The following is a 15,841-nucleotide window of genomic DNA, read 5'->3' as shown; positions in this document are numbered from 1 at the left end:
AGGCCTGAGCAGGTAAGGACAGCAGATTCCCTTGCCTAAAGTGAACCATCTGGGTTTCTTTTTACAACAATCGATGATGGTTTTATGGTCATCATTACTGAGACTAGCTTTCGTTTCCAGATATATTAATTTTGTTCATTAACTTATGATCCTATGCCCCAGTGCATTAGCTTGGGCCTCTGGATTACTGGCCTAGCAACATTACCACTATGCCACCATCTCCTCCGTACTTGCTTAAGGTTAAATCTTATCGTTTTGCTCTGTAAACATCTGTGCTGTAATTAATCTCGGAATGCTTGCTGCTTGACTCTGCCTGCTCAAAGTACAAACGTATTCCATTCCCATCATGCTGATGAACAATAATTCATTTTAAAAGGCTAAATGCATCCTACCCATGACCTTTCTTGCAAAGTCTAGTTACCCACTTGGGGGAATATGACATAGATATGTATGAAGTATCCTTGATGGAACTAACTGTTCTACTGCTCATCTTGATAGCTATGTAAGTAATGTTATATTTTTTTCTTATTTATATGTAGGTAATAAATCCAAAAAAGAAAATAAAGAAGAAGAAGTATGTTAATTCAGGAACTGTGAGTAATGTTCTTGTACCTTTGGTTACTGTGGTTGAATTTCTTGGGGGTGTTGTGTGAGATTCTATCTCTTACCTGTAAATTTCCCAGACCATGGTTTGCAACATTTCAGTACAACTTGAAATAAAATTATATTAAAGAACCATGAAATTTTAAAATCACAATAGAGATATTTCATATATTTGGTACTCCACAAAGATAAAATCAATTTTGCAGGGTGAGAAAGGTTGTTCAGCAATAGTTATGTCTTAATATCCTTAATTAACAAGGCATTTTTTCCCAAGAGACTCTCCACTGTGATACTACAGTGTGAAATGGGAATCTATTATTAATGATTTCTAAAGGTTGCCACCTCATGGGTGCTTCACTGGCGTACATGGTGAAACAGGAAGGAATTACTGACAGCAACTCCTGGACTTACACGTTTAACTACACATATGTGGGTGCAAAGATTGCTGCCAGTTTCACAGCGCAATGATGGCAAATACTGCCAACTCCATCCGTACAACTTTACAATACAGGTCATGTCCAGGATATCTCGTGCTTGACTCTGGTCATTAATTTTTTTCTATACGCTATGCCTTATGGAATGAAGAAAACCAACAAACCAATGATTGAATAGCGGAGCAGACTCGATGGGCCGAGTGGCCTAATTTTGCTCCTATGTCTTATGGCCCTAACAAAGGATAAAAAAATACATTAAATAATGAATTCTGTTTTGTTTAAGAAAATATCAGTTCCTATTTCAAGTATCCCCATCACTTTATGGTACTCAGAGTTAAAAAAATAAACTGGTGTGAAAAATTTAAGATTCTCTATTTTCTAATTAGTCTGTGTAATCTATGGCAACTTCTGAAATTCCCATTAAATAATGGCTATATGTCATGTAGCAATGGTTTACAAGAAATCTCTTCTGATTCTAATTTACTGAGGACCGAGCAGAACAAGTTAAGGAGACTTGTAATGGAGTTTTGATAGTGTAGACAGGGAGAAACTTTTTCCATTGGGAGCAGGGTGGGTAACCAGAGGACACAGATAATTAACAAAATGTCAAGGAGGAGATGGAGATTTATTTTTTAACCCAGCATGTTACGGTGATCTGGAATGTATTAAAAGGATAATGAAAATAGTTTTGATGGTAACTTTCAAGATGGAATTGAATATATACGTAAATAGGAAAAGGCAATTTGCTGGACTGTGGAGAAAGAACAGGGGAGTAAAATAAAGATAGCTCTTTAAGAGGACTTACACAATGTTGATGAGCCAAGTGACTGCCTTTCGTGCTGCAGGGTTTGGTGACTTTTTCGGCGTAAGTCATAAAATCATTACCATTCAGCTATGGGTAACTACTTTTATTTATGTTGATTACTTAAGGATACAGCAGTTGTCGAGAACTCTGAAAATACAGTGAAGTCATAGAGGTTTACAGCATGGAAACAGGCCCTTCGGCCCAACTTGTCCATGCCACCCAGTTTTTGCCGTATCTGTTACTGTGGGTTTTACATTGGTGCACAGCCAGACCAAAATCTCCTTCAGGCCTATGCAGGGACTGAATATAATTTACTGCATGTGGTATAAATAAGTATGATAATTATATTTTAGGTGGACAAAAATGTTGTACATCATATCACCTCAGGTTATCTTTTGGGTGCTGAGTCATTTTGCTAAAGTTTCTCCAGCATGACACGTTTGCTCGAAGATCTGTCAGTTCACCATATTTTCCCTTTCCTCTTTAGGTTACATTGCTATCTTTCACGGTTGAATCTGAGCATACCTTCCTGGATTATATTAAAGGAGGGTGAGTAGGGTTTGAAGTTAGTTGCTGGACCCATTTGCAATGCAATAATATTCCTGGCTACGTCCTGCTTGTTTTGCAATATTGATTGATGTTCCCTGAGGAAGGAGAACCAGAAGATGTGAGGCATGGGCTGCAATGCTCAAGGTTCTTTCAGTAACATTCGCTGTCTTGCAAATATATAACCTGTTGAGATTATATTGATCCTTGATAAACAGCCTTGATTAGCTAACAAGCCATGTACATGAGCCATAAATTGGATTCCATGACAATTATTTTGAGTATTCATCAAATCAAAAGCTCCTGTAAGAACTGGATGTTAAATCAATTTATATAAATTTCAAAGTTTGATTCATTTCTTTTAAAATAATTGCTTTTGTTTTAGTGCTGCTCAGATTCCAGGCTGGTAGCTAGGATCTGATGCAGATTAAGATTTAGCTAACATTATGTAAAATATATTAATATAAATAAATGTATTTTAGCTTTGGTTTAGATATAGAATATTATATTCTTCGGTATTTGAAATGCCACCTGGACTCAGTTTGTAGCACATTTGCCATAAGGGTCATAGATTCAAGTCCCACGATGGGTCGTAGATTCAAGTCCCACGACAGGTCTTGAATGCATAATCTAGACTAATATTTCAGTGAAGTACAAATATGCTATATTGGTGGCGATACCTGCTGAGATGTTGTAAGGTCTATCTGCACAATCAGGTGGCCATGCTGTAGCCTGATTTGAAGAAGCGCGAGATGCTTTGATAATCAAATAAATAGATTAACTGGCCATTTATCTCAGGTGATGTTTGTGGGACCCAGCTGTGCATTATTGTTTGTTACACTTGCCTGCATTACTGTAATCTTGCAACGTGAAGCTCTCTGCAACTGCCAGGGAACACGATTTATAAAGCAGTTCATCTATGTCTCACTGTGTATAAGATTAAATGGCTATAATTTTATTTATAAATATATAAATATATTTAAATTGGCATTTAACTTTGGAAATACCTATTCCCTGTAATATTTTGTAATTGTAAATAAGGAATATTTGAACACATGCGGCGGAATTCTACCACCCCACCTGCCACGGGAATCGGACCGGGCAAAGGGTGGACAATGGGAAGGTCCACTGACCTCGGGCGGAATTTTCCGATCTCAGATCGAGCGAGGGTAAAATCCTGCCCATGAATTTAGATCAACGCTACATGAATTATTTATGACAAGATGCATCTTCTCATAAGATGCAGTGATCCATATATTGCAGAAGGGTATTACTAAAAGGATATGAGCAACTGAAGTGGATTATAATTCTCGATTCAAAAATATAACCTCGATCGAAGCACTCCCTCAACAATCACCCTCATCTGAGTTTGAGGCAGTCACTCCACTCAGACCCTTTCATCCCCCTACCTCTATGATTAACTCTTCCCCTTCGATGATCCTTATTATTCTCTATTATTGTTAAAATGGTTTTATTATCCACACAGTGAGCCAGATGAATGGTCATAACACTCTAAAATATGCCCTTAATACCTTTCCTGATTACATCCAATTGTTTCTATTTCTATAGAAGTGACTTTAAACTTTTTAAAGTCTGTTTTTCTAATTTGCTGAAGTAAGATTTAAGAATGTCTTTTGAATAGAGAAGGAGAGACAATACCATCATGAAAATGTTTAAATTTCCTTTGAAAATGACTTTAAAACTTTATCTTATCCTTTCTTAGTGTGAAGAGAACTTGAAAGACCCTGGTGTTACTTTATAGGTGACACAAAGTCTGCTTAACACCTGTTGAAACCAGAGCTGTCAGCTAGTGCTGGCCATGTATATGGTTTAAGGCTTTAGGGGAAACATGCTCATACTATGAATATGTGTCCACTGTCTCAATTCTAAAGTACAACATCCTAAAGACCTATGAATTCTATCTATTTTCAAATAGTTGTGAAGCAAAGATTGAAATATTGTGCTATTTTTTGGAGCAGGGACCTGATAAAGGTTTTCAAGATTAAAGAAGGATTTGTGAGGATATAGGGTGATGATGCATCATTTCGACCACGTTCATGACTATGTAACAGAGGGGAATATTCAAAATTTCGGCTTATTATTACAAGCTCGAAGGGAGAATCTGGAAGGAATAAAGAAATTCACACCAAGTGAAATCGGAATATGGAATATATTATCACCAGAGGAAATTGAAGCTTGAGACTCAAACTTCTCTTAAAGTGAGATTATACAAATATTTGAAAAGAAAGAATTTAAAAGAAACATCAACAGCCTTTTTTGTGTCCTAATGTCTGAGAAAATATGACTGCAAGTGCACCTGAAATGTACAAACCTCAGCTGTAAGTGAATTGGATGGTGAATCAAGCTGCCTGGCCCATAATTTGCTATCAGACTAATGGTGAGACTAATGATGCTCAGCATTAGTTATATGCAAATACTACTGTAACTTTAGGTGAGGGCATAGTTGTTAGTAAAACTCAGCAACCCTGGCAGTATCTGTAGAGCAAGAAATCCAGAGTTTATACGACTCTGCATCATAGAAAGCATTCTTTCTGGTTGTATCACAGCTTGGTATGGCTCCTGCTCTGCCCAAGACCACAAGAAACTACAAAAGGTCGTGAATGTAGCCCAATCCATCACGCAAACCAACCTCACATCCATTACACTGTCTACACTTCCCACTGCCTCGGAAAAGTAACCAGCATAATTAAGGACCTCTTGCACCCCGGACATACTCTCTTCCACCTTCTTCCATCGGGAAAAAGACACAAAAGTCTGAGGTCACGTACCAACCGATTCAAGAACAGCTTCTTTTCTGCTGCCATCAGACTTTTGAATGGACCTACCTCGCACTAAGTTGATCTTTCTCTACACCCTAGCTATGACTGTAACACGACATTCTGCACTCTCTCCTTTCCTTCTCTATGAATGGTATGCTTTGTCTGTACAGCGTGCAAGAAACAATACTTTTCACTGTATACTAATACATGTGACAATAATAAATCAAATCAAAATCAAGAGTGAACACTTCGAGTCCATGTGACTCTTCTTGGTTCAGATTTCCAGCATCCACAATAATTTACATTTATTCAGGTGAGGGAAAATGCATATTTAAATGTGAAAATCCAAAAGTTGCTGTCCCAGGTGCCCTTAAGCACACAAATACAGCTTCGTAATTCTTGAGTGGCACTTAGCTCCAAACATGGGTTTCCTTCAGATGCTCCGGTTTCCTCCCACAGTCCAAGGATGTGCAGGTTAGTTGGATTAGCCATGGTAAATGGCTGGTGTTACAGGGATAGGGTGGGGTAGGGGATGGTGCGGGGGGGGGGGGGGTGGGGGGGGTTATATGTGGAGGTGGAGGGTCTGTGTAGGATACTCCTTCTGAGGTTGGTGAGACTCAATGAGCCAGATGGCCTCTTTCTGTACTGTAGAGATTTTATGTTTCTGCATTAGAGGAAACAAATATAGTAACAAAGACCTATGGGTGGCACAGTGGTTAGCACTGCAGCCTCACAGCTCCAGCCACCTGGGTTTAATTCTGGCCTTACGTGACTGTGTGGCATTTTCATGTTCTCCCGGTGTCAGTTTGGGTTTTCTCTGGGTGCTCCGGTTTCCTCCCATAGTCCAAAGATGTGCAGGTTAGGTAGATTGGCCATGGGAAGTTGACCGTTAATGTCCCAAGATATGTAGGTCAGATGGCTTTGCTATGATAAATGTGTGGGGTTATGGGGATAGGGAGAGGGCCTGAGTAAGATACTCTGTCAGAGAGTTGGTGCAGATTTGATGGCGGAAATGCCTCTTCCGCACTATAGGGATTCTATGATTCTAAATTAGCTGCAGAAAGTTAAGTTATGTCCATTTCAGTCCAAGTACTCTTTTAATCGTATGATAAGCGTTAATTCCTGCCAGTCAACCGGTCTGGCACCGAAAATTAACCATTTTAACTGTGGACTCTCATTTCTTCAGGTTTTAATTGTGTGGAATTTTAAAACATAAAAATTTTAATGAAAAGAAGGACATTTCCTTTCTGCCTCTCTTTCTCTTTCAACATAATCTTTCTGCCCCTCTCCTTATGCCTTTAAATACATATCCAACATTAAAATGTGGATGGCCGAGTGGCATTATCGCTAGACTATTGATCCATAAATTTAGCTAATGTTCTTGGGGACCCAGGTTGAAATCCCACCATGGCAGGTGGTGGAATTTGAATTCAGTAAAAAAATATCTGGAATTAAGAATCTACTGATGACTATGTAATCATTGATTGTCGGAAAAAAAACCCCATCTGGCTCACTAATGTCCTTTCGGGAAGAAAATCTGCTGTCCTTAACTGGTCTGGCCTACATTTGACTCCAGAGCCACATTAATGTGGTTGACTCTCAGCTGCCTAGCAAGTCACTCAGTTGTATCAATCGCTATATAGCGCTTCAAGTAGGCAGTTCACCATCACCTTCGAGGGCAACTAGGGATGGGCAACAAATGCTGGCCCAGCAAGTGATGCCCACATGTCCCATGATTGAATGAAATTTTTTTTTTTACCCAATCTAACTTGTGCTTCCTTCTCATTTCTTGTGCTGTTAATTTTGTCAATTGTTTACGCTGTTCACTCAGATCCCAGGTGCCCAGTTTTCCGCGATGCATTGTTACCAGCTCACACTTTCAGCAATTTACGAGACAAAAAAATTCAGAAGGCTTGCAGGCAGGGGCAAGTCTGACGAATGGTAGGCACATTCGATTCCCTGCTGCTGCAAATTATGGCCCACTGAGATTATATTTAAATTGGGCAGACTGAATTGCATGGAGCAGATTCTTGCTCGGGAATTACTAAAGTTGACCCATTTTTAAAAATCTCCATGTTGCATTAATGCAAATGTTCAATCAAGGTACTAGCTTTCCATTCTACACTTTGTGTGTAATTTCATGACCACAGGGCATTGCTCCACAATGATAAAGCTTCCAGCAGAGTATAAATTAAACAGTAAAGAGAATATCTCACAATCAGTGCCACTTGACGAAAAAAATCCAGTTACCGAAAAATGTTATTAGTATGAATCCAGCTTTCTATTCCTGTACACCCCTGATGCTTTTTAAAATAGCCAGACTGTGTGGTAAAAGAAGTGATAAGACTATCAGAGATCTGTCATTGAAGTAATGGAGGCTGTTGTTAAGTGGCACTTCGCACCACAAACTCGCTCACCAATGCTCAGTTTAGATTCTGTCAGGACAACTCTGCTCCAGATCTCACTACAATATTGATCCAAAATGGACGAAAGAGCGGGATTCAAATTGAATTAACATCAGTGCAGCATTTGACAGAATGTGGCATCAAAGGAGCCCTTATAAAATTGAAGTTAATGGGAATCAGGGGGACAATTCTTTATTCATTGGAGTCACACCTACTGTAAAGGATGACGGTTGAAATTAGTGGAGGCGAATTCTCTCAGCTCCAGGGTATCTCTGCCTGAGTTCCTCAGGATGTGGAGATGCCGGCGTTGGACTGGGGTAAACACAGTAAGAAGTCTCACAACACCAGGTTAAAGTCCATCTTTAGCTGCTTCATTAATGACCTTAAGGTCAGAACTGGAGACATTCGCTGATGATTGTTCAATGTCCAACCTTATTTGTAACTCAGCAGGTATTGAAGCAGTCTGCAGATTGCAAGACTTGAACAACATTCAGGCTTGGGCTGATGAGTGACAAGTAATTTTTGCGCCACACAAGTAGAAAACAATAACCATCTGTAACAAAAGAAAATGTAACCGCATATTCTTGACATCACGTGTGATTATCATCATTGTCTCCTCTACTATCAGCTTCCTGGAGTCATCATTGACAACAAATGTAACGGGATTAGCCTCAGTGCTAAAAGGACAGTCAGAGGCAGGGAATTCTATGATGAAGGGCATTTCTCCTGTTCCTCACTTCCCCCTCAGAAGCTTTACTATAACCAGTGTCTCACCCAGTGACTCTCCATTAAAACAGATGGAAGTGTTTGAGACTGTGGTGCTTGGCATCTAGATACCCAGTAAACTGAAAAGAAAAAATAAGACCATAAGACATAGGAGCAGAATTAGGCCACTTGGCCCATCGAGTCTGCTCCGTCATTCAATCATGGCTGATATTTTTCTCATCCCCATTCTCCTGCCTTTTCCCTATAACCCCTGGTCCCCTTATTAATCAAGACCCTACCTATCTCTGTCTTAAAGACACACAATGACCTGGCCTCCGCAGCCTTCTGTGGCAAAGAGTTCTACAGATTCAACACTCTCTGACTGAAGAAATTTCTCCCTATTTCTGTTTTAAAGGATCGTCCCGTTAGCCTGAGGTTGTGCCCTCTGGTTCTATTTTTTCCTACTAGTGGAAACATCCTCTCCACGTCCACTCTATCCAGGCCTTGCAGTGTCTTGAAAGTTTCAATAAGATCCCCCCTCATCCTTCTAAACTCCAACGAGTACAGACCCAGCGTCCTCAACTGTTCCTCATACGACAAGCTCTTCATTCTAGGGATCATTCTTGTGTCTTCTTTCGAACGCAAATACAATTTTAGAAGTATGTTAACTCTTAATTACTCTCTGCTACTGCAAATTACCGTCTGTAATTTTGGATTCCCATTCCTTTAGATTTTAATTATTGTTGCAAATTCTTTTTAGTAATTTTTTTAAATTTTCAGTCCCTTTACCTTTCTCTCTTAATCCCATCTTTCTTTCCTACATTTTAAAGTTAAACCTTAAAGTTTATTTATGAGTGTCACAAGTAGGCTTACATTAACGCTGCAATAAAGTTACTGTTAAAATCCCCTAGTCGCCACACTCTGGCACCTGTTCAGGGACACTGAGGGAGAATTTAGCATGGCCATTGACCCTATCCAGACGTCTTTCGGATTGTGGGAGGAAACCAGAGCACTTGGTGGAAACCCATGCAGAGACGGGGAGAACATGCAGACTCTGCACAGATAGTGACCCAAGCTGAGAATCGAACCCAAGTCCAAGGCGCTGTGAGGCAGCAGTGCTAACCACTGTGCCACCGTGCTGCTGTACGTAATTTGGCATTAAAATAAATATTCCAACTAATACTTCTTATTTTGTACTCTGCCTGGCTCATTAAATGTTTTAATTTTATTGCTCAAAGAGATAAACTTTGCACGTATGTTTAGAAGGCTTGACTGTGTCCACTTGAACATCAACTGAGCTTTCCCTCACCCACCTCCCTATCCATACCCAGTTTTAGTTGAAAATAAAATGACCATTTATTCAGTAACCACATCAAAGCCAGATAATCATTCAATGATGTCTTAAAACTGTCAATCAAACTGTGAACACTGAGATAAGCTGAGATAAAATGTTCAGTCCCTTTTGAAACCCAGCCAAGCATTCAGTATGATCTAGCTATCAAAACTGCAGAAACGAATAGCCTTTTTTCCCCTAGCCCACAGCAGTTTTCCTATCAATGTTTTATCAGGAGCAGCTAGCTGAATGCTTCAAGCCCATTTTTCCTTCATATTTGCTGTGCTGTTTGTTATAATCCCTGTAGAGACTGGTAACTTGTCAAAAGAGATGTGCATTTCCCAGTGACAGACTCAAAAAAAATCGCATGGCAGGATCACATTTTAAAGACTTTTACTGCACCAAACACATTAAAACCAACATATGCTGAACATTGCTTAGTTGGCAACTAATACATTAAATTGCAGAAAAGATATTATTTACTAAGTCCCTAACACAATTGAAACCACACACCATGTTTATACATTATATTATCAGTAGAAATGTTTATATGTTTTGTTTAAAAGTCCCAAGCCACTCTGGCTTTAATGAGTGCCCTTCGCCTCACCCCACCAGGGTGAAACTTCCAAGATGGTACCTCCCCAGTGATTACATTTTTAAAAACTCTCCAAAATCATTTTTCCTCCAACTGGAGTTCTGTCCTCACAAGCACTTTGCTTAGTTGTTAATCCAAAAACAGCCGCTTTCCCCTGCTTGGCAGGGCTGTGCCATTTCCAATGTCACTCTTCAGATCTTCCTGTCTGACTGAGACTTCTATGCTGCCAAAAAACTGTCATTTGTCTGTGAATCCCTGTATGCATCTTACTTTCACACACGCTTCTCTCCAGCCACATTCTACAGGAGTTTTTCACTCCTCTCTAAATTACTTAATTTTAACCTTGAATTAAAGGAGACAGTTTAAAACATAGCCATCTTATTCTATCCAGTGGTCATAATACTAGACATTTAAATCACTTCAGATCATTTATAAATAATTTCCTTAAGATTTTTTGCAGATGGTATATACCGGCCTAAAAAAGTTATATTTTTCCTTTAATGTAATGACATAAATCATTTTACTCAGTCATCTATATCACCTCAATTATATTTACAGTTGCAGTGGGTGACACGGTAGCACAGTGGTTAGCACTGCTGCCTCAATGGCTCACTGTCTGTGTGGAGTTTGCACATTCTCCCCGTGTCTGCGTGGGTTTCTTTCGGGTGCTCCACTTTCCTCCCACAGTCCAAAGATGTGCGGGTTAGGTGGTTTGGCCATGCTAAATTGCCCCTTAGTGTCAGGGGGACTAGCTAGGGTAAATATGTGGGGTCACCAGGGATCGGTGGGATTGCGTTTGGTGCAGATGGGCCGAATGACCTCCTTCTGCACTGTATGATTCTATGATTAACTTCTATGATTAATTGTCCAAAAATACAAGGAACCAAATCAATAAAGGTTGAAATTTGTCTTCTTTTCTTTGAACAAGTTTGAAAAAGCAACCAAGAAAGTTTTGCTTGGCTTAATGGAACTGATACATCTTTGGAAAATTGTACACATTGACAACCTTCAGCTGTCAGAGTCATTGGTCTGTGTAGTTTTCTGCGGTTTCCCGAAACCCCAACTGTAACAAGGATAGTGGAAGCAATGGATTTATTTAACTAACTCTGCAGCTGTAGGAAACATTTGTGTTCTGTCTGAGGTCTCAGATAATTACTGCACGTTCCTGTCACGTGACCATGTCATCACATGATCCTATGATGACCTGGTCTACATCCTTTCTGTTTACATTATGCCCATGGTGGTACGAGGTGTAACGATGCACACAGTGCAAACTATATACAAATGTGTATACAAAAGCAATTAGCTGTACAACAGTGTGCAATGTTTTGTATGAACAATGAAGCACAGATTGGGCTCTTGCAACTTGGTGCATAGCTCATTGTGTGTACATCACCCCTTCTTTAGTATATGGTATGAGGGAACAATGCAAAGACAAAACCAAACAAAACACGTTCGCCAATCCAAACAATCTGTATAGTACTGAAATTCCAATATTGTCTATTGAGCTTGCTCAGACATCCAGAACATAGAAATCATAGAAACCCTACAGTGCAGAAAGAGGCCATCTGGCCCATCGAGTCTGCACCGACCACAATCCCACCCAGACCCTACCCCCATATCCCTACACATTTACCCACTAATCCCTCTAACCTACGCATCTCAGGACACTAAGGGGCAATTTTAGCATGGTCAATCAACCTAACTCGCACATCTTTGGACTGTGGGAGGAAACTGGAGCACCCGGAGGAAACCCACGCAAACACGAGGAGAATGTGCAAACTCCACACAGACAGTGACCCAACCCGGGAATTGAACCCAGATCCCTGGAGCTGTGAAGCAGCAGTGCTAACCACTGTGCTACCGTGCCGCCCTGTACATGTACTATAACGAACAGGTGGAGGGGAGTCTGTCCTGTGGCCCATGTTCATTTCGCTGGGCCTTGTTGCGCAGTCTGTGTTGTATCAGCACACTTTGTACATTGGATTCAATTTTAGGCCACAATAGAGCTTTGGAAGTGTCCTTGTGCACCCGGAGAAAAGATGTTGTGCTCCCGAGAGCAGACACCGTCACAGAAGATTGTGCAGATTAAGTAGTGCAGCATAGTAATCAGCGTGGTTCCGTGCACTGTTTTCAAAGAGATGTCTGGCTGAGTGTACCGCTCTTTCTGCCAGTCTGTTTGATTGTGGCTGGAAGGGCGGCTGCTTGGTGCTGTGCTCCAAGCCCCTGGTGCTTGCAAAATTTTGAAACTCCGCAGGTATCAAACTGTCGAGCATTGTCTGTCACGAGTCTCTGCGGGATGCCATGTGTGGCAAAGTCTTTCTTCTTGAGCTTTATAATCACCAAACTGCTGGTTGTGTTCAGAAGGTAGTCGAGTTCAAACCACCCGGAATATGAGTTAACGTGAACCAAGTTGCTGTTTGTCATTGTCAAAAATGTCAGGAGATCTGGAACCTCATGCTGATGTAGTGATTCCTTCATCTTGTGTGGCTTTAGCACATTATAAGGTGCACATCTTGATACTTTCCTGTCTCTGTCGTTGTTCATAGAGCGTCAGTACAGTAGTTCCTGGCTTTAGTTGCTTTTACCCAGGGTGTCCTGAGTACAGCTTTGGGTGTAGTGCCACTGGAGGGCAGGCAGAATGATAAATCACTAACCACTCAGGATTAAGCCATCCTGATTGGTCTGTTCTTCTCTGAGACCGCATCTGGAATACTGTGAGCAGCTTTGGTCCCCTTATTTCAGGAAACATATTATTTAATTGGAAGGTTCAGGGAAGGTTCACTAGGATGATCCCTGGTATCAAGGGATTGTCTTATGAAGAAAGGTTAAACAAGTTCAGACCCTACTCATTGAATTTAGAAGGATAAGAAGCAATCTCGTTGATACTTATGGGATTCTTAAAGGGCTTGACTGGGTAAATGCTGTGAGGATGTTCCCCTTCATGGGAGAGCCTAGGACCAGAGGGCATAGTCTCAGAAAAAAGGGAAGCCAATTTAAGACAGGGCTGAGGAGGAATTTCTTCTCTGAGGGTTGAGAGTCTTTGGAACTTCTTGTCACAGAGAGCTGGGGGGGGCGGGGGGGGGGGGGGGGCGGGGGGGGGGGGGCAGAGTCCTTGTGCATATTTAAGATTGAGATAGATTTTTGATCAGTAAGAGAATCGAGAGTTATGGAAAAAGGCCAGGAAAGTGGACATGAGAAATGTCAGATCAGCCATGATCCTATTGAATGGCAGAGCAGGCTTGAGGGGCTGAACGGTTTACTCCTGCTACTATTTCTTATGGTCTTATGGACTTGTTAGGAGTGTATAATATGTATGTATCAATGCCTGAGACACATCAGAAATTAGGCTTTGGTTCTCATCAGCAAAACTCCAGTGAGCTGAGGATGTTACTTGATCTTCCAGAGGCTTTTTATCAGCTCCACAATGACAACCTCTCTGGCACCAAGTCTTAGGTATACCCTTGGGGAGCAGGCAGGAGCTTGCAGTGGGGAGGAGGTGATTGAAAGGAGAGAAAGGTGATTAGCATGGTGCCAAGCATTTTGATGCACACGCCACCTGCCATATAGAATATCAAGACATCTTTCATTAGAAAATATGTACACAACTGTCTAAAGGATAAGAGCAGGGGTGGGGGGATGTAGGCAGAGACATTAGTCCATTTTGTGCTACTTAAAGCAGTGCCACGTAGACTTGTATTAATCCCTTATGGCAAGACACAGTTGTAGCTTCCCCGACCCCCCACCCTTCTAACACACTGTGACCCATATGATGCAATCCTGATGGTAGCTGTGTTGGGACTGCAATGGCAACTCTGATATTTTGGTACAAGGAAAGCAACTTCCCTCCCATTTGGCTGCGCTGTGCCTGGTCTGGGAACACTTTGATCATACTGGATGGAAACAGCAGATAAAGTCTTCCATTCCTCGGAATTGACACCCTATTCGGCACTGCACACACTGTGGAAAATGGACTTATAAAGTGCTCAATTATGGCAGGAGAATATTTGTTTTTGATGGCTTCTACCTGCTGAGACAATGATGCCAAATGCGGGAATTTGTAACAATTGTTGCCAAAATTTCAGTAAATCAGCGTCTACCACTATAATCATAAAAATTACGGCACTAACTGATGCCAGTCACTGAGAGAGTGCTATCGCTCATGCTGGAGCAACCTCTTATTCCACTGACCTTACACTCTATCCTTTGCTAACAGGTCCTTTTTAAGCCTGTGTAATTCAGGTCCTGGGAAGACAATTCTGAAATTCCCTTCCTGCTTTATTCTCCTTTCTTAATTTATATCCTTGAGTGTTCTACTTTTGTAGATCCTTTTTAGAGTTTACACCAGGTGTGCCAAGCCCCTCAATAGCACTTTGTGCAAAAATAAAAAATCATTATGACAATTTCAACGAGTAACATACGTATCGATCCTAAGCCGAGTATCATGATGCTGTTGTACATTGTAATGCAAATATGCTGAAGCACTCAGGGCATTTATTCTGACTGGTGGTTATGAAGGAGTTCAAAGATCAGTTTTAAAGTTTATTTATTAGTGTCACAAGTAGGCTTACAGTAACAGTGCAATGACGTTACTGTGAAAATCCCCTAGTCGCCACACTCCAGTGCCTGTTCGGGTACACTGAGGGAGAATTTAGCATGGCCAATACACCTAACCAGCACATCTTTCGGACTGTGGGAGGAAACTGGAGCACCCGGAGGAAACCCACCCAGACATGAGGGGAGCGTGCAAACTCTGCACAGACGGTGACCCAAGCTGGGAATTGAACCTGGGTCCCTGGCGCTGTGACGCAGCAGTGCTAATCACTGTGCCACTATGCAGAAATGGGTCTCAGTTACCATTTTCTGATTACACTTCCAACACCAGGTTGAAATCCAACAGGTTTATTTGGTAGCACGAGCTTTCGGAGCACTGCTCCTTCATCAGGTGAGTCACTTTAAGCCGGTGTTGTGAGACTTCTTACTGTGCCCACCCCAATCCAATGCCGGCATCTCCACATCCTGATTACATTTGGCAGTGACATCAACCTGTAGATCAGGAGTTGATTTGTTATTCATTTACGGGATGTGGATGTCACTGACTGGGCCAGAATTTATTGCCCATCCCTAGTTGCCCTAGAGAGGTGGTGAGCTGCCTTCCTGAACTGCTGCTGTCCCTGAGGTGTAGGTACCTGCTAGGGAGGGAGTTCCAAGATTGTGACTCAGCCACAGTGAAGGGATGGTGATTTAGCTTCAAGTCAGGATGGTGGGTGATGGAATGGGAATGAGGAGAAAAAGTGTCTGCAGAAAAAAATAAGCTTAATATATCCAAAGTTTCCAGAAAATACAAATTTTCCCGAGTTATGATGGTGTCAGACAGATCACCCAGTCATATTTCAGTGCACACACATGTCATCAAAATGAGAATACCAAACCTGATTCAGGTGGCTGGTCAAATTCTGTGCATTGCACTGAGATTTCAGATGTTCTGTTGTTGATTAAAATAAATAGAAAGCATTGATGAGAGCGTTGGGCAGAGGACAAACTAAATTGTTATAGCAGAGAATCAGCACAGGCTTTACATGCCAAACGGCCACCTTCTGAGCTGTAACCGTTCCATGATTGCATGCTTCTCAAT

At 41.3% G+C, this 15,841-nt stretch overlaps 1 protein-coding gene across 3 annotated transcripts in view; it reads left to right on the top strand.

The window, feature by feature from the left end:
* The window catches only part of LOC144479268 (copine-8), a 652,766-nt gene that overhangs the window by 477,081 nt on the left and 159,844 nt on the right, over positions 1-15,841 (top strand). For all 3 annotated transcript variants that reach the window (XM_078197938.1, XM_078197940.1, XM_078197939.1), the window contains 2 exons: positions 540-593; positions 2,330-2,391. In XM_078197938.1, the coding sequence (XP_078054064.1) occupies positions 540-593; positions 2,330-2,391 (116 nt within the window). The remainder of the gene's footprint in view (positions 1-539; positions 594-2,329; positions 2,392-15,841) is intronic.

The sequence above is a fragment of the Mustelus asterias genome, chromosome 25 (assembly GCF_964213995.1).
Source record: "Mustelus asterias chromosome 25, sMusAst1.hap1.1, whole genome shotgun sequence".
NCBI lineage: Eukaryota > Metazoa > Chordata > Chondrichthyes > Carcharhiniformes > Triakidae > Mustelus > Mustelus asterias.
Note: the sequence above shows the minus strand (reverse complement) of the source record. Positions and strands in the feature narration are given on the sequence as shown.